Source organism: Lytechinus variegatus, chromosome 7, assembly GCF_018143015.1.
Source record: "Lytechinus variegatus isolate NC3 chromosome 7, Lvar_3.0, whole genome shotgun sequence".
Lineage (NCBI taxonomy): Eukaryota > Metazoa > Echinodermata > Echinoidea > Temnopleuroida > Toxopneustidae > Lytechinus > Lytechinus variegatus.
The window spans coordinates 34,779,036-34,803,508 of record NC_054746.1 but is presented as its reverse complement, the minus strand read 5'-3'; the positions used below and the strand labels follow the sequence as shown (position 1 = coordinate 34,803,508).

Sequence of the window (24,473 nt, the reverse complement as noted above, 5' to 3'; positions counted from 1 at the left end):
TGCATTAATATCCTGTAGGAATATATTTCATGTATCAAGGGGATCGTGCAGATAGTCCATTCTTATAACGTTTGCAGCAGACTGTAGGAGTGTCCTCAGTGACTCTTAGGGTGTGAGAGTTTCACAAGAAAGAGCAAGGGTGAATATATAGCAGGGCATAACCTTGGTATCAGCATTGAAATGACACCATGGATAATGCCTCAGGGGCAAAATACCCTGTTGTGCATTATTAGATAAAAATTATTTTATTGTAATCACACACACAAAACCCTAAAATTTACACAACTTATTTTTCTTTCTTTCTGTTTAGATATCTCCATAATTTTGTTTGGTTATCCACTCCTGGGGTGTTTCATGAAGATTCAAGTATGACTCAGAGTTGCTCCTAAATGTCTAATTGAAAGGCATTACCACATTGGTCACATCATGCCAAGAGTATGCACACTACTGCATATTGATCAATAAGTTTGCGAGTTGCATATCATGTATGCGTCGACATTTAAGGCATGGTCACACCGGCCGAGCGTTGTTGGAGCGGTCGTGAAGCGGTAGGGAAAGAGGGTCGAATTTCGCTCTCAAAATTGGGGAAAAATTCGAAAACAAAATAACAACAATCGAAATCGAAAATGGTAAACGGTAGCGAGCGGTGATAATTTTTTTCTCTCCGCTCCACGACCGCTCCAACAAGGCTCGGCCGGTGTGACCATGCCTTTACATTGTAAGTGCTACTCTGAGTCCTACTTAAATCTTTGTGAAACACCCCCAGATAAGCCAGCCAAGAAAATCTACACAGAAGCTCGTATATTTGCGTTTTTGATATTCAGTACTGTAATAATGCATGTAGCATGTTCACTGTCTTGCCATCTGCAGTATCCCCTGCCAGTACTACTCAGCAGCATTCCATCACTGAACCGAGGCAGATTGGGTGGCTGAGTTCTCCCGCAAGCACGAGTGTTCCTTTTATAGCATCATATCACATGCAAACATCGGTAAAGACTAAGGAGTCCACGTTGTAGCCTCCCTCTTTATACACTCGTGTTTGTGTTTGAGCTATTTGTGGTAATTTGGATTAATGGTCTCTTCCTCAAAGGCATCAGTGGTATGGCTAGGGATTTAATCTTGAATAGAATTATCATATTCTGGTGAATTATTCACAAAGATACAACACTCTGCTTCATACCATGCCTGCTAAAATATGAACATTGTGATAGATCAAATCACATGATAAATTCCTTAATACAATTCAATTATTTCTGTTTTATATTGTGGAATGAAAAGGAAAATTCACCCTGTCAATAAGTCAGTTTAATAGAAGCATGTAAATGAGAGAAAAATATTGGTGATGATTTGATGAAATAAAGGATAAGAGAGTTGTGAATATCATGCCATATTTGCATGTAGTATGATGATTGCAATTATTTTTGTTACGAGTATGACATGAATGATTTGTCCAATGATATATCCACGACACAAATAAAATCACTTTCAATTATTAAGAATATTGGATTTTGGGAAATATTTAGGAGCTGCTTGTCTATAACGTCAGGGAATCAAAACTTTAAATTTGTACAATTCATGTACATCCATTGTTCTTTGACAGATTTTCATCAAGCATTCACTAATATTTTTCTCTTTCTTTTCTGCCTTTATTAAAACCAATTTTTTATTAGAGTGTACTTCCCCTTTAAATCAAGATTAACTTGAACATAAACATTATAACAACTTCAAAAGATCCAATGTACAGCTTGATCTCTACAATCAAATTAAATACAATATTTTTATATTGAAATCCAAAAGAAACAGTATGTTAAATTTTTAACTCACATATTTGATTATCATTTGTGTTGTGAATGATAACTTTTTTTTCATTCAATTTTGGATAAATTTTTCAATGCCATACCTTTTTTGTTATATTTTCTTTATGTCAACTTGTTTTGGAGTGGACTTTCCCTTAAATTTGTTATGATTTGCTTGTGGGGGGAGGGGCAACCAAATTTCAATGTTGGGATAGAAAAAACGCAATATGATCTGATGGCTTTGCCTTCACCATACAGTATAACTGAACAATGTATTATATTTTTCTTATGTGTTAACTACATTGTAGCTTGTTTAGAATATACAAATTTATCAGATGGATTGAAAGATTTATGGGTCTTTGCGATAATTCATGCACATGATACATCATGTGAAGCATATTAAGTATACTTCAGCTGGTTTTTGTGCAAAAAACATAGAGTGTATACTGTAAATTACAGTGATCAGTTTCTATGCTGGTTGAATAAGAAAACAAATGTGGGAAGTTGCCCAATGAATCGCATTGATTTTTTCAGCTGAATCTACACTATCCCTTTGTTTATTAACCTTGATTATAATTTTATCTGGCAGTTATGATATTTATGAAAGTTTTCCAAAGGTTAAAATAGCAGTGTACATTTGTTTGCTAAACATGTGAAAGAATGTGGTCGTAAAATATGTTGTGTTTTCATTTAAGTACACTGTACATGTATTCATGCACTATTCTTATTTCAGTTGCTTTCTAGTATTTTTGACCCTGCTCAAAATTGATCATGTTATTATGTTTATTAAACAAGATTTCTACAAATCACTGAATAATAATAATTATCGGTATAAAAAGATTACTTTCAGAGTGCTTGTATCTGCTAATAATTAAAAGCAAGCCAGGCATTATGAAATAGATTACATACACTAACTGAAAACTTGAGTCCATTAAAAATTTCCAAACAACACAATCAAAAACATGTAGCTACATTGTACATTTATTGATAAAAGCCAGATGAAATAAAAATGTACCTTGGCAGAATGCCATGGTAATTTTGTTGTATGTTGATAATCAATACTTATTTGCTTTGAATTTGTCTTTAATTGTGAATCTCATTTCTCTTCTACATGTGTTGAATAAAATACAGTGTATTTCTATTAAACAATTCTTAGAATCAGGTTTTATGATTTGTAAATATGGGTAAATGACAAGGGATACATGAAAATCCTGATTTACTTATTGAATTATTTTCAGGGGGAGCAATACACCATGCATCTGTCATTGATTTTCTATGGATTTTTCTCAGTCAGTCAGTTGCAAGGAATTTAGTAGCGTAGAAGTTAGAACTGTTGTCTGTGAAAATCATGTCCTACAAATCACTTCTTGAAAGTTGAAACACTCCCCCTGAAGGAATTGAAAGAATGACTTGTGTCTATTAATGTTGCTTCAAGACTTCCTGGTATTACAAAGACAGACAGATATCCAGGGTAACTTTGTGGCTCTAATCCTCCAAGAATTGATCTGTCAAAGGTCACATGATAATATCATACATTATGCCTTCAATAGTTGAATGACTCATCGCCAAATACTACATTTACATGTACATTTGCCCCCCCCCCCCCCCCCCCCCCCCCCGGAATTCCTGGAGGCAGACTGACAATATGTAAAGATTACAAACTTTAAAAAAGAATGCCTCAAAATAAAGATAACATTGTCTTTATTTTTTCTCTATCAAAAGTTTATATCATACCAAAGTACTGCTGAGACAAAACTCAATTTCTGACTAACAAAGTGTGAAGTCTTTGCTCAGTTGTTGTTATGATACCCCATGGAAAACACAACGGAGATGTACATTGTATACATAATTAAAAAAAAAGCAGAAGAAACAGTAAATAGGAAAAAGGTAGAAAGAGAGAATAAAAATGCACAAAAAAGCACAAGACAAAAGTTTAATGAAATAAAATATTGGTTTATTTTGTGGGTGCAGAATCTACATGTATATCATCCTGAGGGGTAGGGTCTGTTTGTAAACACTCCATTCTTGAAGTAAAGGTTAATGAAAGCTCATAACAACCAGTATTTCTTCCCAGTGACTTCCTGTTGAAATGCAGGGTTGTTGCCTTGGAAAGCAAGGGTGGGTGGTATCAGATATCTTGTAATAATATTACATGTATTTATAAGGAATGAATGTCAGGTCCCAATGAATATTGGTTGTCAATATTTTTACAAGTTATATCTCTCTTCACTAGATACTTGGAGAGAGACTTTTTTAAAGCTCAAGTTTCATTGCTGCACAGTACATGTCAATTGAAGTAATGATCTAGGGAGCAAATGCTTTGCTGAAGTTTGCTCTGGTTTCCAGCCAGTATGCAGCCAGCATACATGCAGTTCTTTATTATAAATATCGCTGATAAAATGTAAAGCTGGTCACAAAAGTTATGGACCATATGCCCCTTTCTTCATTGCCTTTATTAAGGACTTTGGCTGTTTAATTAGCTTATTTTATTTATGCTAAATGATATAAATCCAATCACCCTGTATTTACCCCTAAACATAGTCATAGACAACCTTGTAGACATTCTAAGCCTGGTCTACCATAATGTATTAGTATATGTAGGCCAGGAGTTCAGTGAGCTTGAGTCAGTTTCCACATAGTATACCTGATCTGTGATGTGGCAATTCTCAATACCCTTGGGTCCCCCAAAGAGAAGATTGGCTATTGTCTTTTTCCCTACACAGGAGGACAACATTTAGACATCTAATAGGCCTTGCCCAAGAGGATGGCTTCAGTGAGCCTGAGGCTTCCATCTCTGGTTATCTCCACTCCATCCTCAGTATCTACAATGTGTGCCTGGTCTTTGATGATCTACCAGTCTTTATACCCTACATGTACATTCTCCCTAAGTGATGATACCTATAAACCATTTTGTTTTCCCTCTATACAGGAGGACAACCTTCTAGATATTTTAGGCCTGGCCCACCAATATGGTTTCAGTGAGCTTGAAGCTTCCATCTCAGATTACCTCCGTGCCATCCTCAGTATCCACAATGTGTGCCTGATCTATGATGTGGCCAGTCTCTACACCCTTGGTTCTCTAAAGGAGACGTGCTATCAGTTCATGGATCGCTATGCCACAGAGGTCATGAACAGTGAGACCTTCCTCACTCTGTCTAAGGTAAGCCATAAGTAATTTTAGTACATCCATTTATATAGTTACTATGTGCATATACTCAACTGCGCTTTGATACTTGGTATCATATCAATTCTTCAGCCATAGCTGAGCCGCCATATTGGCACTAAAACGTCAAGGATACCCATTCACCTCACCTGGGTTGAGTGCAGCACAATGTGGTTCAATTTTTGCTGAAAGATAACATGCCACAGCTGGGAATTGAAACCATGTCCCTCTGATTAAAAGATGAGAATCGTAATCACTAGACCACGGCAGCCCCACTAGAAGTTTCGTTACCAAAACCCCATGCTTTGTTATCAATCGTAAGTCACAAGCTACTGTTTAAAGCTACTGAGCAAATGTAATTTTGTCGAAGATAATTCAATTTTGTTACTGTAGCTTTAAACTTCCTTCAAAGCCGTGCTTTGAATGGCTTTTGTAAGCCGATCCAAAGCTTTGAATCATCTAACATTCCAATATTACAAAAGTGTAGTGGTCATTGGATATTTTTTCAGCCATCAGAGTTCTAATTTGGCATTTTTTTTTCACTGTTTGGAATCAAGTGCCTTCTGTCTTTTTTTTTTTTTCATTTCAAATTAGCCATTTCAACACTTATTTTACAAATTTAGTTTAAATATTGGAAGCTTCATTTAATTTTGCTGATGATACTTTTTTGTTTTACAAGTTCATCATCTGTATTCAACTTTAAGAATCTGTTAACCTTGCAGATTGGATTTCATATAATCCTCTCAAAGACAGATTTTTGTCTCACCTGCGAAGCAGAGTGAGACTATAGGCGCCGCTTTTCCGACGGCGGCGGCATCAACATCAAATCTTAACCTGAGGTTAAGTTTTTGAAATGTCATCATAACTTAGAAAATATATGGACCTAGTTCATGAAACTTGGACAAAAGGTTAATCAAGTATCACTGAACATCCTGCATGAGTTTCACGTCACATGACCAAGGTCAAAGGTCATTTAGGGTCAATGAACTTTGGCCGATTTGGGGATATCTGTTGAATTCCCATCATAACTTTGAAAGTTTATGGATCTGATTCATGAAACTTGGACATAATAGTAATCAAGCATCACTTAACATTTTGTGCAAGTTTCAGGTTTCATGATTAAGGTCAAAGGTCATTTAGGGTCAATGAACTTTGGCCGAATCGGGGGTATCTGTTGAATTACCATCATAACTTTGAAAGTTTATTGGTCTAGTTCATTAAACTTGGACATTAGAGTAATCAAGTATCACTGAACATCCTGTGCGCGTTTCAGGTCACATGACCAAGGTCAAAGGTCAATGAACTTTGGCCGAATTGGGTGTATCTGTTGAATTACCATCATAACTTTGAAAGTTTATGGATCTGATTCATGAAACTTGTACATAAGAGTAATCAAGTATCACTGAACATCCTGTTCAAGTTTCAGGTCACATGATCAAGGTCAAAGGTCATGTAAGGTCAATGAACTTTGGCCATGTTGGGTTTTTTTGTTGAATAACCATCATATCTCTGTAAGTTTATTGGTCTAGTTCATAAAAAGTGGACATGGAGAGTAACCATGTATCACTGAACATCTTGTGCGAGTTAGAGTAGTATTCAAAGTCAGCACTGCTGCTATATTGAACCACGTGATGCAGGTGAGACGGCCAGAGGCATTCCACTTGTTATAAGTAAATATTTAATCTTATTATCAACGATATGATTAATGTAAAGAAGACCAGTGCATGCAATATGATGTCTTCGTGATAAAAAAAATGTAATGGTATTAGTACTTGTATTGAAATTACAGACTATTGGGAGCCTCCCTGTAGAAAAAAAATATAAAAAAAAACCATTCCAAATCATAGATATGTCATAGCCATCTTGTCGTAGGCTAGGATTTGAAGCAATTTTACCCCCACCACAAGGCTTACGGTAAAGCACAATTTTAATTTACTATTCCTGGGATTATTGTGAACTGTATTCATGTTGATTTTACAGTTGCAAATTTGATGCAAAATGAGATTTGTAGCCTACATGGTCAGGTTGGAATCGGATCATATAGTGAGCTTAATTCATCAATCTCACCATGCTATCTTTCTTTCCTCACATCCATGTTTCCACCTATTCTTGATTCAGGGTGCCCTGAAGGAGGTGATCTCAAGGAATTCCTTCTATGCTAGTGAGATTGATATCTTCAGAGCTGTTCAAAGCTGGGTCCAAGCCAACAAAGATGTATCTCACAAGGAGATTGTGGGGGCCATCAGACTACCTCTTATGAGTAGACAGGTAATCATTGAAATTCACAAGTGGTTGTAGAAACAAAAACTAGAGTCTTTCCTGCTCAAGCCTCTCACCCTGCCTACTACATGTACTCCACTTTCCACTCCAGGGCTCCGTAACACAAAGAATAGCGATCAATCGCTAAATGAAATGACCAATCAATATCTACGATACATGCGCATTTGGTTCAAAATACTGACCAGGGACCAATCAGTGCGGTTCTTTCATATTTGCAATCCATCCCAAACCTTTGTGTTACGGAGCCCTGGTTGGTGTTACAGTCCTTTAAAGGACTACACTGATTGCGAAAAAAAAGTCTACTTCCCAAAATCCACTTTCTCGCCTTTCCATTTCACCTCTCTCTGTCTATCCACTTTCATCTCAGTCCTTCTATGACTTTACACATGGTGTACTGTAAACCATTTCCGTGATTGTTGGTACCACTATGCAAACCGTCAAAACATCAACCGAACTAGGGAGTGTTTCACAAAACATTTTGTCACTGATTTGTACCATTAGCTAATTTGTTCTTGGTCACTCATATGCATTGATTTTACATGCAGGAGCTGTTGTTAGCAGCCAGTGCAGACCGTTGGTAATAATGCTTCATGAAACATTTTCTTTGTTACTGGTTTCAATTTCTGTAGACAGGTAATCATTGAAATTCACAAGTGGTTGTACATGTAGAACAAAAACTAGGAAGTGTTGCACAAAACATTTTTTTTTATAGATTTTGTTCACTGGCTAATATGTACTAAGGCAATCAGATGCAGTGATTTTTAAACTGGTAATAGCAGAATCATTTGTAATGTTGCTCTGTGAAATATTCTCTTGGTTGGTTTCAATTCCCATTGTGACTCTCAAAAAAATGATAGATAGATAGATAGATAGGATAGATAGACAGACACACAGAATGTCACCAGAAATGTGTTTTTTAGTAAAATATCTCAAACTGGAAGGAGAAGTTATCAGCTTTAAAATGATGTATGAATCACTACCATTGGATGATCCTTACCTCATTTCTAAGAGAACATTAGTTACTATAAGATGTTACTTTTGAGGGAAAGAGGGATTGAAGTTAACAAGTGTATTGAAGCATATTACTGTCACACTACTGTCACACTAATGTGCAAGGGTGACAAAAGAGGATTAAAATTAATTCAAACTTTCTTGAAAGGGTCATCAAATTAGCTTCATGTTGTTACACTAATTAGGTACGTCCTGTTTTTGTCTCACCTGCGAAGCAAAGTGAGACTATAGGCGCCGCTTTTCCGACGGCGGCGGCGGCGGCGGCGTCAACATCAAATCTTAACCTGAGGTTAAGTTTTTGAAATGATGTCATAACTTAGAAAGTATATGGACCTAGTTAATAAAACTTGGCCATAAGGTTAATCAAGTATTACTGAACATCCTATTAGAGTTTCATGTCACATGACCAAGGTCAAAGGTCATTTAGGGTCAATGAACTTAGACCATGTTGGAGGAATCAACATCGAAATCTTAACCTGAGGTTAAGTTTTTGAAATGTCATCATAACTTAGAAAATATATGGACCTAGTTCATGAAACTTGGACATAAGGTTAATCAAGTATCACTGAACATCCTGCATGAGTTTCACGTCACATGACCAAGGTCAAAGGTCATTTAGGGTCAATGAACTTTGGCCGAATTGGGGATATCTGTTGAATTCCCATCATAACTTTGAAAGTTTATGGATCTGATTCATGAAACTTGGACATAATAGTAATCAAGCATCACTGAAAATTTTGTGCAAGTTTCAGGTCTCATGATTAAGGTCAAAGGTCATTTTGGGTCAATGAACTTTGGCCGAATCGGGGGTATCTGTTGAATTACCATCATAACTTTGAAAGTTTATTGGTCTAGTTCATTAAACTTGGACATTAGAGTAATCAAGTATCACTGAACATCCTGTGCGCATTTCAGGTCACATGACCAAGGTCAAAGGTCAATGAACTTTGGCCGAATTGGGTGTATCTGTTGAATTACCATCATAACTTTGAAAGTTTATGGATCTGATTCATGAAACTTGTACATAAGAGTAATCAAGTATCACTGAACATCCTGTTCGAGTTTCAGGTCACATGATCAAGGTCAAAGGTCATGTAAGGTCAATGAACTTTGGCCATGTTGGGGTTTTTTGTTGAATAACCATCATATCTCTGTAAGTTTATTGGTCTAGTTCATAAAAAAGGGAGATAAGAGTAACCATGTATCACTGAACATCTTGTGCGAGTTAGAGTAGTATTCAAAGTGAGCACTGCTGCTATATTGAACCGCGTGATGCAGGTGAGACGGCCAGAGGCATTCCACTTGTTAATCTATTGAAGTTCAAAATGAGGGTGATATTTGTGTTTTCAGGAAGAACAGATTGCAATATGGGTCTGTTTAAAACTGTTAACAGTGTTGTAATAGATATGTTGATAGATTGATGGAGCTCACAGAGATTGCAAATGTTTAGATTTGTCCTTCTTTAATACCTGATCATGAGAAAACAAACTTACCCATGATTCTCTGTTTGTGAAAAAACATGATTCATTGGTTTATGCAACGCCAAGACACACATCCATTGTTGCATGCATGCCTTCAAACTTAACTAATCTCCCCCCCCCCATCATGAATGGCACAGACAGCATAACAAACATCAGCCAAATGAAATCATTCTGTGTAATTCTTTAGGATCTGCTCTACACAGTGCGACCATCTAACTTGCTGTGTGCTGACTCTATCCTTGATGCTTTCAAGATCAAAGAAGAATGTAGGAATGCAGACCTCAACTACAGAGGAGTGCTCAGTGAGTACCGGTAGATTACATTTTTTTTGTGGAAGTGTCCACAGAGAGCTTTCATTTTGAAATTGAAAATTACCTTTCAAAAGGGAAATCCACTCTGCCTTCAAGATCTATTAATGGGCAAGTCCACCCCACCAAAGAGTTGATTTGAATAAGAAGAGAAAAATCTAACACTGAAAATTTCATCAAAATCAGATGTGAAATAAATGAAGAATCACTTCATTTCACAAAACATTTATATGCACATCCTGGTTGGTATGCAATTGAGGAGACAGATGACATTACCCACTCACTTTTTCCTTTGTATTTAATGATATGAAATATTTGTTTTTCCTCCCCATTGACATTTGAAACAAACTTTAATTCCACCCCCAACATATACAATTGCCATTGTTTTAACATTTTATGGTTCAGTCAAAAGGGTCAATGTTGTAAAATCAGGAAAAAATAAAACGTTATATAAATCAAACAATGAATAAACAAAAGATATAGCGAGTGATACTATCGACTCTCTCATTTGCATGTACATGTATCATTGACTTGCGCAATTAAAGCTAAATGATAGTAGTTGCAGTAAAACACTAATTTCATGAGAAAGTCTGTAAAACCAAGGTTAAGTATGACTATATCATCGTGGATCTAGATCTGGTACAGTTACGGTACATAAAGTGAACTTTGTGAAATCATAAAATCTAAGCTGAAATACGATCACACTGAAGATCGCAAACACAGATAGGCACACGTGGGACAGTGTATTATTATTGCTGGAATAAAGACCTGACGGAAGTGACCGAATCCACGCTTATTTTGCTTATTTCTCAGCAATTACACAATTTCTTCCAGAATCCTTTGGCACATACTTTTAATTCATACAAACAGACACTTGGGTGGTCATTATATTAGATTCTGTAAAAAGTCATTTTGAGATCGTTACCAGATCTGGAATTTATCTTTAACTGTTTGTGAAAAATTTCTGAAAATATGAATATTCACAACTTTATTTTACATCCAATTTTGATGGAATTTCATGGCTATGCTTGTTTATTTTTTCTCTGTTGATGATCTACTTTTTCCTTGGGTGGACTATAAGAGAAATTCGCTTTTAACAATAAACCTCAAAAAAGAAAACTTTTTGAATTCAACGTGTAAGACAATTTGATGGGTTTCAATTTTTTTATTGCCAACAAAATTATCTGTTTAAAGAATAAAATTTGATTAGTTTTGTTTATACAAGCTGTCTGAATGAGACCTGATTTGCTGTATGGAAACTATGGAAATTTAGATTTGAGGAACAAAAATGAATCAGATTATAATTCAAGGATGAGTTAATTATTTGCAGGTTTTGCAATTAATCATTATTTTGTTATGTAGAGCCCATGGGTGAATAAGTGTGTATTTTATATGTTGATAATTTTTTATTCAATTTTTTTCACACTAACAGTTCCAGAGGAAAATGTAGGAACAGCGAAGCATGGTGCGTCGGTGGTCAAAGGAGAGATGCGGTCATCTCTTCTTGATGGTGACTGTCAGAACTATGACCTTGACCGCGGCTTCACCAGACATCCCATTGAAGATGTACACACTGGTGGCATCGTGATCACCCTGGGCAAACCAACCATAATCAACACCATCAGACTCCTCCTTTGGGATAGAGATACCAGGTAAAGTTGGAACGACAGACATCAGTGACTAGGGCTAAACAATATCCCATATTTGTTTTTGAATCGTCATTAGCTATAATATAAATTACTTAATGTCAAATATTTTCAAACAATATTCACATACCACTGTTTGTTTAGTTCTGGCTTACCATGGACCCCTTGAAAGATGGTAACTGATTGGAACTATAATGAATTTATTCACCTGACTCAATAAAAAAAAATCATATTGCTATTCCACATGTTTCCAAGCTACGTGGGAATAGTGTTTCATTTCATTACACAATCTTGGCAAATGCCTACATTGTAGATCTTGTTTGAAATGAACTTTTTATACATGTATTTATAATCAAGGATAAATTTCATTCTGCCACCTTGCGTTATTGTTTTTTCAATTTGATTACATATCGTAACTTGATGTGTTAATTTGAATATAATGAGAGTGAGCATCATCAGTTGTTTGTTTTTATTTTTTAGGTCGTATTCTTACTTCATTGAAGCTTCTGTGGATGAGAATGATTGGATCAAGGTAATTGATCATTCAGCATTTTTATGTCGGTCATGGCAGACCTTGCATTTTCCTGCTAGGGTTTGTAGGTGAGTACAATTCTGCTAGTATATAACACTTTGATATTTTCATGAGGTAATTTCAACTGTAATCAGGCTGAGTTTGCAGGCTATACTATACCTTGTGGGAAGCAATACTAGTGATTGGATCAAATAACAATCTGAAGACTAATTGGTTTGCTTGTCCTCATTCTAGTCCGATTTCTTTATTTTGGCTTCTGTTCTCCTTTTCTTTAGGACTGTCTTTTTTTCTATCTTGGCGTTTCCCTCTTGAAAACTTTTAGATAATTATAATCTTATATCTCCCTCTTTTTTATTGTAATGTTTTATGCTTTTCCATCATGCTAATCATTTGTAAATATTGTGATTGTTACGATTTATTTCAATAAAAACTTTTTAAACAAAAAAGACTAATTGGTTTGTAGCTTTTAACCCTAAATAGACTGGGATATTTTGACGCCTAAGAAGACGGGGGTTGGGGCTGATTCAGCCCCTTCCCCCCTCAGATCTCAGGTGTTGATCGCGCGGTTGCGACGAGAATTGGCACTCACATTTCCCATGGCATAATTTACAAAACTATAAGATCTAATTCTGCAAAAATCTCATTGTTAATTATGCTAATTTATGTGTAAAATCAAAAGTTTATTTAAATTAACTAAAAAATGCCCCTAAAATGTTAATTTTTGGTTTACAGACTCTTTATAGGAATCTGATCAAATGTATTTTTGAAAACCTTCAACATCACATTTGTTTTTTTATGTATTTTATTGTTTTCTAAATTTCCTATTTTTTCTTAAATTTTAAAACTTCTTTCAACATCACATTTTTTTTTTTTTTCACTGGAAAACATCAGGGACTTTTATGATTGTTGGCTTAAACACTATTTGCATTGGATTTGTACACGAATTTACGTTTTTGAGCAATTTTGGGTTTGCATGCACTTACAAAATGTTGCATAATTTCACAAGTGCTTACCCGGGAGTCGCAATTTTTGTCTCAAAAGTCAGCAAGAGACGCGGTCAGTAAAATTTTGCGTGGCGGATTAATTACAAAATGGTCGAGGTGGAGTTGATCAGCCCCCCCCCCCCTAATCTAAGTAGGGTTAAGTCAGTTGGTACCTTTGTCTAAGATTAAAAACTAACTCATTGATTCAGCTGTTGATTTCATAATTCCAATCCTTACATTTGGGGTGACCAAAGATGACCAGAGCAATATAAGTGTATCATATATTTATCGATATCTATAATTTTGTTCTACTGAACTATTATGAATTCTTAAGAATTATTCTGGCAGGTATGGATTTTATGACTCACAACTGTGCTTTATCTTCATATAAAAGCATACTAAATTTCTATTTGTATAAGAATTTATTGAAGTAAATTAATCGATTGAATTGAATTAAATTGGATTAATTGAATTGAATAGAGTAGAATTGATTTTATTCCCACACCTTCATTAAAAATTTGTACATATCATAACAAACTACATTTCAAGATGATATGTACAAACAAATATACAAAAGGATTATAATGAAACCTAAACATGTACCAATGATTAGTCCAAATTATAGAGATAAGATATACAAATATTTTTCTCCTTCTTTCTCTAGATACATTCGCATCGTTGGAGTTCATAACACCGTCAACAAAGTATTTCATCTTGTCTCATTTGAAGCGTTCCATACGACTAGGATATTTCAACTGGAAAGTGGATTGATAGGTATTTCTCTAACATTTTTGTAATCTGTGAATGAGAAAATGAATCTGTTTTGTGTGAATTCTGTTTTCACTACTTTTGCTATGGTGCACATGAAGAATATGAAAGAGGCAATATTTTGGGGATTCTTTGCATTATATTCATGAGTCCACTGTTTTAGGAGTGGACTCATGAATAAAATATTGTACTTAACCATGGCAACAGGCGTCATATTTGGCGCACTGTGACAAAAGCGCACATCAGTATTGGAATTTTTTCATATACGCAGTAAATAAGCATAATTCATACAGGAAATCTGCATAAAACCATGGGTTCAACCGATGGTTTTCAAAACCACCTTTGTGAATTCGGGCCAAAGAATCCCCAAAATATTTCCTCTTTCATATTCTTCTATTATGTTTGTGAGGTTCTCTATGTTGTGAAAAACAACTTATGGAAGGGTTTGTGATCCTAATTGAATCAAGCTTATTCTTGCTGAGTCTCACGCATCAAATTTCACTGCAACAAATGTGAATAAATAAGATATATATGATTGCCCACTCAAGTTGCCTAAAAAGATCCTGACTTGAATAATTTCTTTTCATAATCCCTTTCAGATGGTCTTTTTATATATTTGATGTTTCAGCACAAAGAAAAACAGAAAAGTCCGATTATATTTCTGCTTTCCAAACTTGATTTTGCTGCAAGTTGAAGTTGTATTTATCAGCAATTGTTGATTACTGACTCTGTGTGATGTAACATTTTTCTTTCATAAATCTTCCTTTACAGTCCCACAGCAGAATGTAGCCACAATCAAAGCCAGTGCCAGTGTTATTGAAGGGGTCAGTCGCAGTAGAAATGCTCTACTGAATGGTGACACCAAAAACTATGACTGGGACTCGGGGTATACATGCCATCAGCTAGGCAGTGGTTCGATTGTAGTACAACTCGCACAACCTTATGTTATTGGCAGTATTAGGTAAGTAAGATGTTAAAAAGTGAGATTCTGTTATTGGTCTGTGATGTTACTTGGAAATACTTTTAATAGTGAGACTGAAAACTATAACTTGGACGTGCGATAGGCAGGTAATCAGTTTTCTTGGGCCTTTCACATGAATTTATGTCTTGTGTAAATGCCATTGTGTATACTGTTTGTAACTCTTGGTCCTATCAAATACCAAAGGACGATCTGTAATTTCAAGAGCTTTTGTATACTGTGTGCTTCTAGAAATTTGATGGCCAATTCAAGTGGAACTTCACCTCGTGCAAAACACCCTCACATATGTCAGAATGCATCTTTGACAGTGCACTCTGGGAAGTGATTGCTTATTGCACTGTAAACATTGAAATGTACCCTGATGTAATCTTGTCTTCAATCCCTGCAGGTTGCTATTATGGGACTGTGATGCAAGAACATACAGCTACTTTGTAGATGTATCTACTGACCAACAAACATGGACGAGAGTAGCAGATAAAACAAAGGATAATTGCAGGTATAGTACCCCCCCCCCCATCAGAAAAAACCCAATGTATTTGCTTCAATCATAAATCTTAATGTAGAATGCTAGCAAGATTGATTATATATTGGTGACTTTGTTCCTGAAATTTAGAATTGCAATTATTGTCAATTTTCACAAGATGAAAATATCGTTTTTGAACACTTCATTTACTCAAAGATTGCTTTGGACAAAAAAATATATTAATACACATTTTCCACCAACATTTTTTTTCATCATATCGCCATTACTATCAGCCATGGCATTAACAACAGCAACATCACTGTCATCCATTACCATTATTCTCACCATTATGGCAATTAATTTCGTTTCATTTAATCATGGTAAAATATCACATTTGTTGCTCCTTCAGAACCTTTGCATAGCATGCAATTGCTTCTCTTGTCTACTACAATATGCCAAGCATATGACTAGAAGAATGTCCCTTTTCATAACTATTTGGTGTACCTTGCTACCTCTACACCTAAGTATTTGTTACCACTTAGCCAGTGTTAAATGTGATATAAAGGAAATTAAGGTCAACAGGACGGGTTGACATTTGAAGGATGGTGTGGTTCAGAATAGATGAAATAGGGATAGATTGAGATGAAAAGTGTGCATATGAGGGCCCGCTCAGAGAACAGTTTTCAGAAGTGAAGTGGCTACAGGTATCATATTTAGATCTCCAGCCAAAGGTGGAATTCAAAATGATTTGTAATCTGCTTTAGCACCCAATAACATGGTCCAATCATGCATAAAGTCATTTGTAACTTACTCATCTCAATACCAACATTAAAATCATCGATGTTGACTGTTTCCTTGCAGATCTTGGCAGACATTATACTTTCAGCGCAGACCAGTCACCTTCATTAAGATCGTTGGAACTAGGAATACAGCCAATGAGGTAAAGACATTCATACTTTTGAAACTTGGAAAATTTCCTCTTTTTTAGGTGGTTTTGGGTTTTCTTCTCTGATGATGGCATTTGAGACAAATGTGTACTTTCTGGCTCTGACAATATATGCTGCCCATCTTAGAGAATAGGAACCAAGTTACAAAAGTTACACCTGTACATTGTATATGATTGAGTAAATATAAATTTTCTGCCATTTACACTTCAATGTTGTTATGCAGAAAAAAAAAATCTGTTGGCAAGAAGATGACTGTTATTTTGTTTAAAAATTGAAACCACCTTTTTGAGCAAGTTTTATCTTCGGTTCATGTTTTTATGTCATTCTTTGGGTTATGTAATACTTGGAAAATGTCCTCTTTTTTTGTGCTCACTTTGGTATATTGATTGGTTCGTCAATAGGGCCATTTTACAACTTCTATGCTTTGAACGAAGAATAGTATAATTACATATGGTTCATTCTTTTTTAAGGTGCTCGCCAGGACCTTTTATTTCATGTAATTTTGTTGTTTCAAATAGGTAGTATAAACATTTGAATCCAAATGAAGCCTTGGAAACATTTTTGTGTGTGTATGTACAGTATTTTAATCACAGTAATATTTGATTTTCTTTTTATCTAGGTTTTCCACTGTGTGCATTTTGAATGCCCTGCACAGAACACACAGAGCGGCGAATCTCACTCTTCAGATCTAGATGATGACAGCTCATCATCTGGCCATGGCCCAACCCTCCGACTTGCCAATCCCAGTACCTCCTCCAGTAGCACTGTACATTGTCCATCAAGGTCAGTCTCTCAGCAGAGCCCCATGTCACCCTCATCAACAAGGAGTTCGCCGACATCGAGTATGGGTGGACCACCGCTCTGAGAGGATATTGATAACCAGACAAATTGAAACTTGAGTTCTTATAGTTTTGACAAGTTTTCGCTGCAATATTTTCTTGCTTTCTCCACCATTTCAAAGGATTTGGTAATGACTGCATGGTGTTTGATCACTTGCTTTCCTGCTTCAATTCTGGTTCAGCTGCCTAGAGTTGGTGAAAATAAGGATATGCAACAGAGAGGGTTGCAATCAATCACGATTGGCATCAACCAATCAAGATTTTTGTTACATGTGCATATTGTTCAACATACCCACCGTCAAGCAATCAGAATGGTTGTTTCAAAATTGCAACTGAGCATAAATCCTGAGGTTACAGGATTTGTGTCTGTTCTTAGATTTGACTGACAAGACCACAGCTATTCTTTGATTACTATACAAAAGTAAGGGATACATATTTGCCATTGGTCAAGGACATGCCAAAGGTCACCATGTTGTCTCTAGCAGAGGTGCCAATTGTTACTGTCTTCTAGTATGTGGCTTTGGAAGAAATTAAAACATGTTGAAGGACCAGAGTAATAGTGTCAAAGTTATACTATGGTTCTGCAAGCTTTATCTAGTGGAGTTGTCATGTAAAAATTACACTGGTTTGGAATTCAGCCAGTTTGGGGATGAAGGTTGAGTATTTAAGATGTGTTGCTTTAGCAATGATTTTGATGATATTGTTGTAGCATACACAGAGTTTCACGGTGAAGCTGTGTGAATTCTGAATCAGTATCGTGTTGTTCCCTTTCATTTCATAGACATGAAATGTATCAGGAATTAATGGAAAACATGAAAATTAATTTATAGAAATAGTCTGATAATCATGATGGTATGCCACTGTTAGTTTTTAACCATCAATTTACGGGAAGAAAAATGAAAGGTCTCTTCTGTGTTTTACCAATGCTGCAATGATTCATAATTAAATACAGTATGGAAGAGCAGAATCTAGCTTGTTGTCCATTACAATGTTCATAATGTAGATTGGCCATGCAATGTAAACCACAAATTATATTATTGAATCAAGGATGCAAAACAAGGAACAGAGCTGCTTGTTTAGGAAATAAGTAGGGTTCTTTCCTCAAAATCATGGTCAAATCATGAAATTTAAATTATTCATGGAAGTAAAAATATTTCTGCTACTATGTAAGTACAGATTAAAGGCATAGCTCAGTAAAATACAGTGGTACAAATTAAACCACATATGCTGATAAATGCGAATTGGTTGCTTCCCAGGTCTAAAAAAAACAGATTGAGAATTTCATGACACAAAGAATGTTGCTTGATATCTCATTGACTTTCTGCACAAAAATTTTACGGACCTTGTCTTGCTCCATCTAAACAAGCCTCAGTAAACTTTTTTTTATGTATTCTATCATCATGACCATGGAATGAGTTTGTTCTGACCTCACACAGGGACTGGAGTTTGTCAAAGATGGTACTCTGGGTAAAGAAAGATTGAACAGTGCTTTTGTGCATAGGACTATTATACTAATTATTTCTAATTCTAATTTCTATTTCATCTCATTCAATTTTTCATAGCACACATAAATGTTTTTTACTTTCGTCTTACGACATGTAAAATGACAGCTCTAGGAAAATTACATCTGTCTTAGGCATACATAGTGTGTGAAATGTCATATTGCATTTTAGTACATCTTTTGTGGCTTCTTGATTCCAAATAAATTCATTTACAGGAGAGGATTGACTAAATAGCAGTAAATGGTATTATGTTTGATTATCCAGGTGTTTGATATTTTGATGTTCGGTCATAAATTTCTGTCAGTATTATCATGAAAGAATGAGTCGTTATTTAGATGTGGAAAATACATGTAGAAAGGATGTGTATTCTTCAATTCTTCTAATTTTTACCTCTTCTCTTTCTCCTCATCCGGCTTCATTTACCTCATTTTTGGGGTTGTTCCTCATCGTCCTCTCCCTGTTTTACTTCATCTCTTTTCCCCCTTCATCATTTTCTTTTTTCGTCGTGTCTTTTCTCCTCATTTATTCAAACTTTTATGTTTTCAGCTATGACAAATAAATCTTTCCATGAGTATATCCAAGAGTAATTATCTGTCCATGGAAGTTTAATAAATTGATTGAAGTTGTGCTTTAACAAAAATTCTATTTTTACCTTCCTGGATTTCACTTAATGTGTAGTGCTTATCATAGAAATTTCAGGTTCTACAAGTCTCAAGCCTGACATGAGAATTCTATGGCATGTAAGGCAGGCAGTTTTAATGATTAACATTTTTAATTTGACATTTTGTTAAAATGCAGCATTTTCCAATTATACAAAGTTCTATAATTTTGACCAATACTAATGCATTTTTTTGTAATTCTATAACTGATATATCTTCAGCTGGGGATGAAAGGAATTCATGATCTCAGAGAGTCTTAAAGGTAGTAATCTCTTCATCCCATGTTTTAGAGCAGAAAATAAGAATACTACTTATTTGAATATTCTGAAAGGTTTAGATACTGTACAGTGAATAAAAATTCTCAGGCATTGTTTATATAGCTATTCCTTATTGATATTTCAGCATTAGCTCATAAAATCCATCCATAGCGAGTACAAAAATACTCCTAATAGGTACCGTATTATCTTTGAAAAGCTCTTGATTAAGGAATTCCACAGTCAATGCATATGGTCATTTATTTGCAAATGAAGTAAAATCCATCACAATGAGATTCTTTAAACAAGTAACCAGCAAAGACATATTGTGTGTAAATCTCATGAGCCCCTGGTGCAGTATCGAAATAAATACCAGATTATTTTTAAATTATTATAAAAACGGTTGTTATTCATATAGATGAATTTACTGGTGGTAACAATGTGTTTGACAATGTTTTGTACTTTCTATATGTCAATGTTGACATCTTTAGACATTTTTTAGTGAAAAAAGCTGACGTTTCAATATTGTACCATTTTAAGTCTCTGTGGGCTGAATTCATTATGAGGCAAAAATTAATGGCAATTAAACTTTCAATTTTTTTCGTTCTTTTTATGCACGACTGATGCTAATAATGCTAAAGTAGAAGTCCACCCTCACAAAATGTGAGTTTTTATACAAACAGAAAAGGGAGAGAAACATATTCACATAGGATTGATGAAAATCCATCAATGAATAATTCAGTTGTCAATTTTCAAATTATTATATATTATTTTACATCACATGGGAGAAGCTATAGCTCAATCAATAGTTTATAATAACAGTAAAATATTATCATAGAAACATGTTTGTAATAATGACTGTGAGTGTCCAGCTTAAACATAAATTCCAGATCATGGCAATGATTGTATAATAAATGACTTTGAAGAGAATCCAACAGAGTGACCACCAAAATGTGGGTATGATATATATGGGAATCGTTTGAATTTGATGACAGAGGCAAATATATTTACCCTGCAACTTGAGAAATTTATGGTTTACTTGCTTTGTTATGGTTGATGATTAGAGTAAGAATTTCCAGTAATTATGCTACAATTCTAGGATTATTGTTTTTTTTTAATTTTACATGCTGACAATGACATCATTATCCCCCAAATCACTTTAAAATCTTACAACCTTAATGTGTCAGCTGTCTGCCAAATCCATTTAGAAAACATGATGTATTCCATTCAAACTTAGTTGTTCTGATTAATTTAATTGTTTATCTGATATATGATGGTGCTATAGATGTTGTGTTTCTTATATTGTATAATATGTAATTATGTATGATCATAACATGATTATTAATGTAATTATGTTAAAACTTCTGCTTATATGGTTAACTTTCTTAGAGAGATGTAAGAAACACATGTATTGTGCATAGAAGCCCTGTGTGGTATAAATTGAAAGGTTTGTTCCTTGTTTTGTAACCAAAAATTAGTACTTTGGATGTGTTCGTGTGTAAATTCAGATTTATATTGCTTTGATAAAAGATTCTGTTCTCAGAGAGGAAATATGATTTCCTTGTATATATCACTAAATTATATTGTGTGTACAAAAAAAGTGTTTATCAGCTGTAAAAGTTATTTACATGTAGGTTTAAGGTTTAAGTTTGATGAAATATCATATTTTATGGGGTGTTTCATTTTTTCAATGTTTCCATTAGCTTTATGTTGTACAAGAATATGTGAGTATGATTTATACAAGTATCTATAAGTTTATTATTCAAATTTTCAAACTGCATGATGTCTTTAAGATGATAGAGAAAGCTGCATGCTGCTTGCTTGTTCTAAAAAATGTTTAGGTATTTAATTTCATTATAAAAAGGTACTTATGATTTTTGGTAGAGCTTTGAATGAGATAGAATTGTTTAAAAGTGTTTAACTTTGGTGGAATGTACATGTACTATAATAGCAAAATATACCAAATTTTTTGTATGAATTGTTTAGAATCAGAAGATCTAGTTATTTTACTTTTTCCAGGGGGGGGGGTGATAATTCTAACAATAAAATTCTCAATATGATTTATCTCAATTTTTTTTTGGGGGAAAGGATGTTTAACAGACCATATGTTAATGCTTTCCATAGGGATAGTGATATTCTAAATATGTTTCTGAACACAGGTTTAACAACCAATTATATCATTACGTTAGGTCAATGTGTAACACTAGATCCAGATGAAAGTGAACATAATATATTGATGGATCCTTGAAATGTCTTTTAAGGTGTGTCTATGCCATGAGCATATGAAAGATTCTTGAAGGTGTGGTTTGAATGGCTATCATCAGAAATAAATCGGTTGCTTCATTATTATTTCACATGACACTATTTCTATGTAATTCATTAAATAGATTTTGGAATATCAAATATGGATGATGACGAAATGAACTTCTGTGGCAGTTATCTGCTACTTTTCAAGGTATTATTTAAAAGATTAGTGTGATGTAAATTTCTCCTTCATTACTGTCTGAGATTATGTTTTTGGTATGTTTTAATCACCCTGTGTTGGTTGCTAAGCAGGTATAATATAAAATCTACCAATTTATTGTTTATATTCTTCCACTCTTGACAGGACCTCTTCCCACCCATAAAATTAAATGAAAGTTTGCAGACATTGCATTGAAAGATATCTGTTAATTATGTAACACGTTTCTGTGAATTGGCAAATGAAAAGACTTGCAACCAGTTTTGTGCAAACCATCCCCAGATAATAATTAATGTGTAGTGTTCCACCCATGTTAAACATGTTCCTCTGTAGCAGCAGGTTTCACAAAAGTATTATGATCTATTCAAAAAATGTAGCAGAATGTGAAAGTGTTAATATGACGTGATCCATTACTTACTGGAGATGCAAAGAAATTAGATACTTATATTTTTATAAGAAAATAAACTGCATGAGAAGAAGTTGTCTTTACTTTACTACCATGTTTTATTACAAATACTTCAGGTGTATTCAAAAAATGATATGTATGTATTGGACTGGAAGTTATCTGGAAAATAAAATGTATGCAGCATTTGTGCATGAAATCTAAGACAGCTTGGCTCTTGAATTCATGATTTGTTGTGTAATCGATTTCTACCACATGACCCTCTTAGCTTTAGATTAGATGAAAAATGATGATTCAAAAGAAAGCTTTGAAAGTGTGTGGTGGTGGGAGGGTGGGTGTGTGAGGGTGTGCTTTGGGGGAAGTGCATCCATGTGAGTGATGGAGTTTGTAGAGTACATAGGTTGACCAATAACCTATATAGGTTATTGTGTATTATCATCAAAAGAGTATTTTAGCGATGCATTAAAAACACGTATTTCGGTCTGCATCAATTGCCTGTGCAGTATCAGAGCGTATCCCTAAAAAGGACCGAAATCCATAGAATATCCAATAGGCTCCTGTACAAAATTTGCTGTTGAATACGAGAGCATATTCAACAGTATTAAAAATAATAGACTACATGGCAAGTCGCATGTCAACGACCAAATTTAATTTTATGAAGTGATGATGCCATTATGTGATAAGTGATATGTCACTTTTTCAATCAAATTTCTCCCTCCTTTTGATTGGTAGGGGTGGGATAGATGATAATTATATGGGATGGCTTTATTTCAAGGAATACCAGAATTACTCCACTCGTTAGGGCCAATATTCCACTCACCTACGATTCGTGGTATTTTTGGTATTCCATTCTGAGCCATCCAATATAATATAAATACCCAATTTGAACGTGCAGGCGTTGCACAATACTCAATTTGAACATGTAGGGTTCATTGGTTTACCAATAATATATGTAGGCTAATGTGTAATACCCAATTTGAACATTTACAAGCTTTACCAAAGATTTGAATTCTTATTTTTGTCAAATTGCCTTGTTGGAGGGATGAATAGTTAGGAGTAAACTGAAAGACAAGAGAAATGCAAAGGGAAATTACGGACAGAGACAGATATGAAGAAAGGAAAGTAAATGGATGGGACTTCTTAAAAAGTCTTATGACAATTGAAGTCCCCTAGGGATTCATCTTTGAAGCATTCAGACGAGACAAAAGGTACCATTTTCTTGGATTGTTTTTATCCAGGACATCCTGTTTTTGGAAACCAGGGGGTCAAGGCACGACGAAATGAACCGACTAAAAACAATTACCTATTTCCCTCTTTTCGTTCGTGTCAGGTCTGTGTCATATAATATCAGTATCTTTATGAAGAGTTTCAAGATCAACAAAATTCCTCACAGCTTTACATTTTAGAGAAATTATAATTTAAATTATTCATTTCTTATTCATTTATTAAAACAGATCAAACCATATTTTCACCCTGTGACACTAGCTGATTAATGATTTATTATATTCTTCATTTAATTTCAATCTAACACTAATAAATCTCCATCTGTTACTTACCTCCCACCCCCCCCCCACCTCTCTCATTCTTTCTGTCTGTCGCTTTCTCCCTCTTTTCTCTAATTGCAATCTCTCAATCTCTTTCCATCTTGTTTCCCTTTACATTTCTTCCCTCTATCCTTTATCCATGTTCATTACAAAAGAAAAAAAAGTTATCAATGTATGTATTTTACTCTTTCTCCATCAACATTTAAGTTTTTAAAGATAATTTAAATGTTACCCATTAACTTCCCGTCTTCGTCCATGAAGGAAACTAAACTAAAATAATGAAATGACACAATTGATTAAGAATCAAGTTACTTTTTAATGCAAAACAATAATTTAACATCACACATGATGTTCAGCACACAATGAGTCGGTGTCGAATGCATGATACAAATGATACCTACAGACAAATACGATCAATGTCATTTTTTTTCTCAACTACTCCGTACACCAACCC

At 34.8% G+C, this 24,473-nt stretch overlaps 1 protein-coding gene across 2 annotated transcripts in view; it reads left to right on the top strand.

The window, feature by feature from the left end:
• Positions 1-18,703, top strand: part of LOC121419104 (BTB/POZ domain-containing protein 9-like) — a 36,715-nt gene extending 18,012 nt beyond the window's left edge. For both annotated transcript variants that reach the window (XM_041613418.1, XM_041613417.1), the window contains exons 5-14: positions 4,726-4,956; positions 7,078-7,227; positions 9,919-10,033; positions 11,472-11,691; positions 12,166-12,285; positions 13,865-13,974; positions 14,740-14,929; positions 15,336-15,443; positions 16,272-16,350; positions 16,977-18,703. In XM_041613418.1, the coding sequence (XP_041469352.1) occupies positions 4,726-4,956; positions 7,078-7,227; positions 9,919-10,033; positions 11,472-11,691; positions 12,166-12,285; positions 13,865-13,974; positions 14,740-14,929; positions 15,336-15,443; positions 16,272-16,350; positions 16,977-17,222 (1,569 nt within the window). In that variant the 3' untranslated portion in view covers positions 17,223-18,703. The remainder of the gene's footprint in view (positions 1-4,725; positions 4,957-7,077; positions 7,228-9,918; positions 10,034-11,471; positions 11,692-12,165; positions 12,286-13,864; positions 13,975-14,739; positions 14,930-15,335; positions 15,444-16,271; positions 16,351-16,976) is intronic.
• Positions 18,704-24,473: the final 5,770 nt, after the last annotated feature.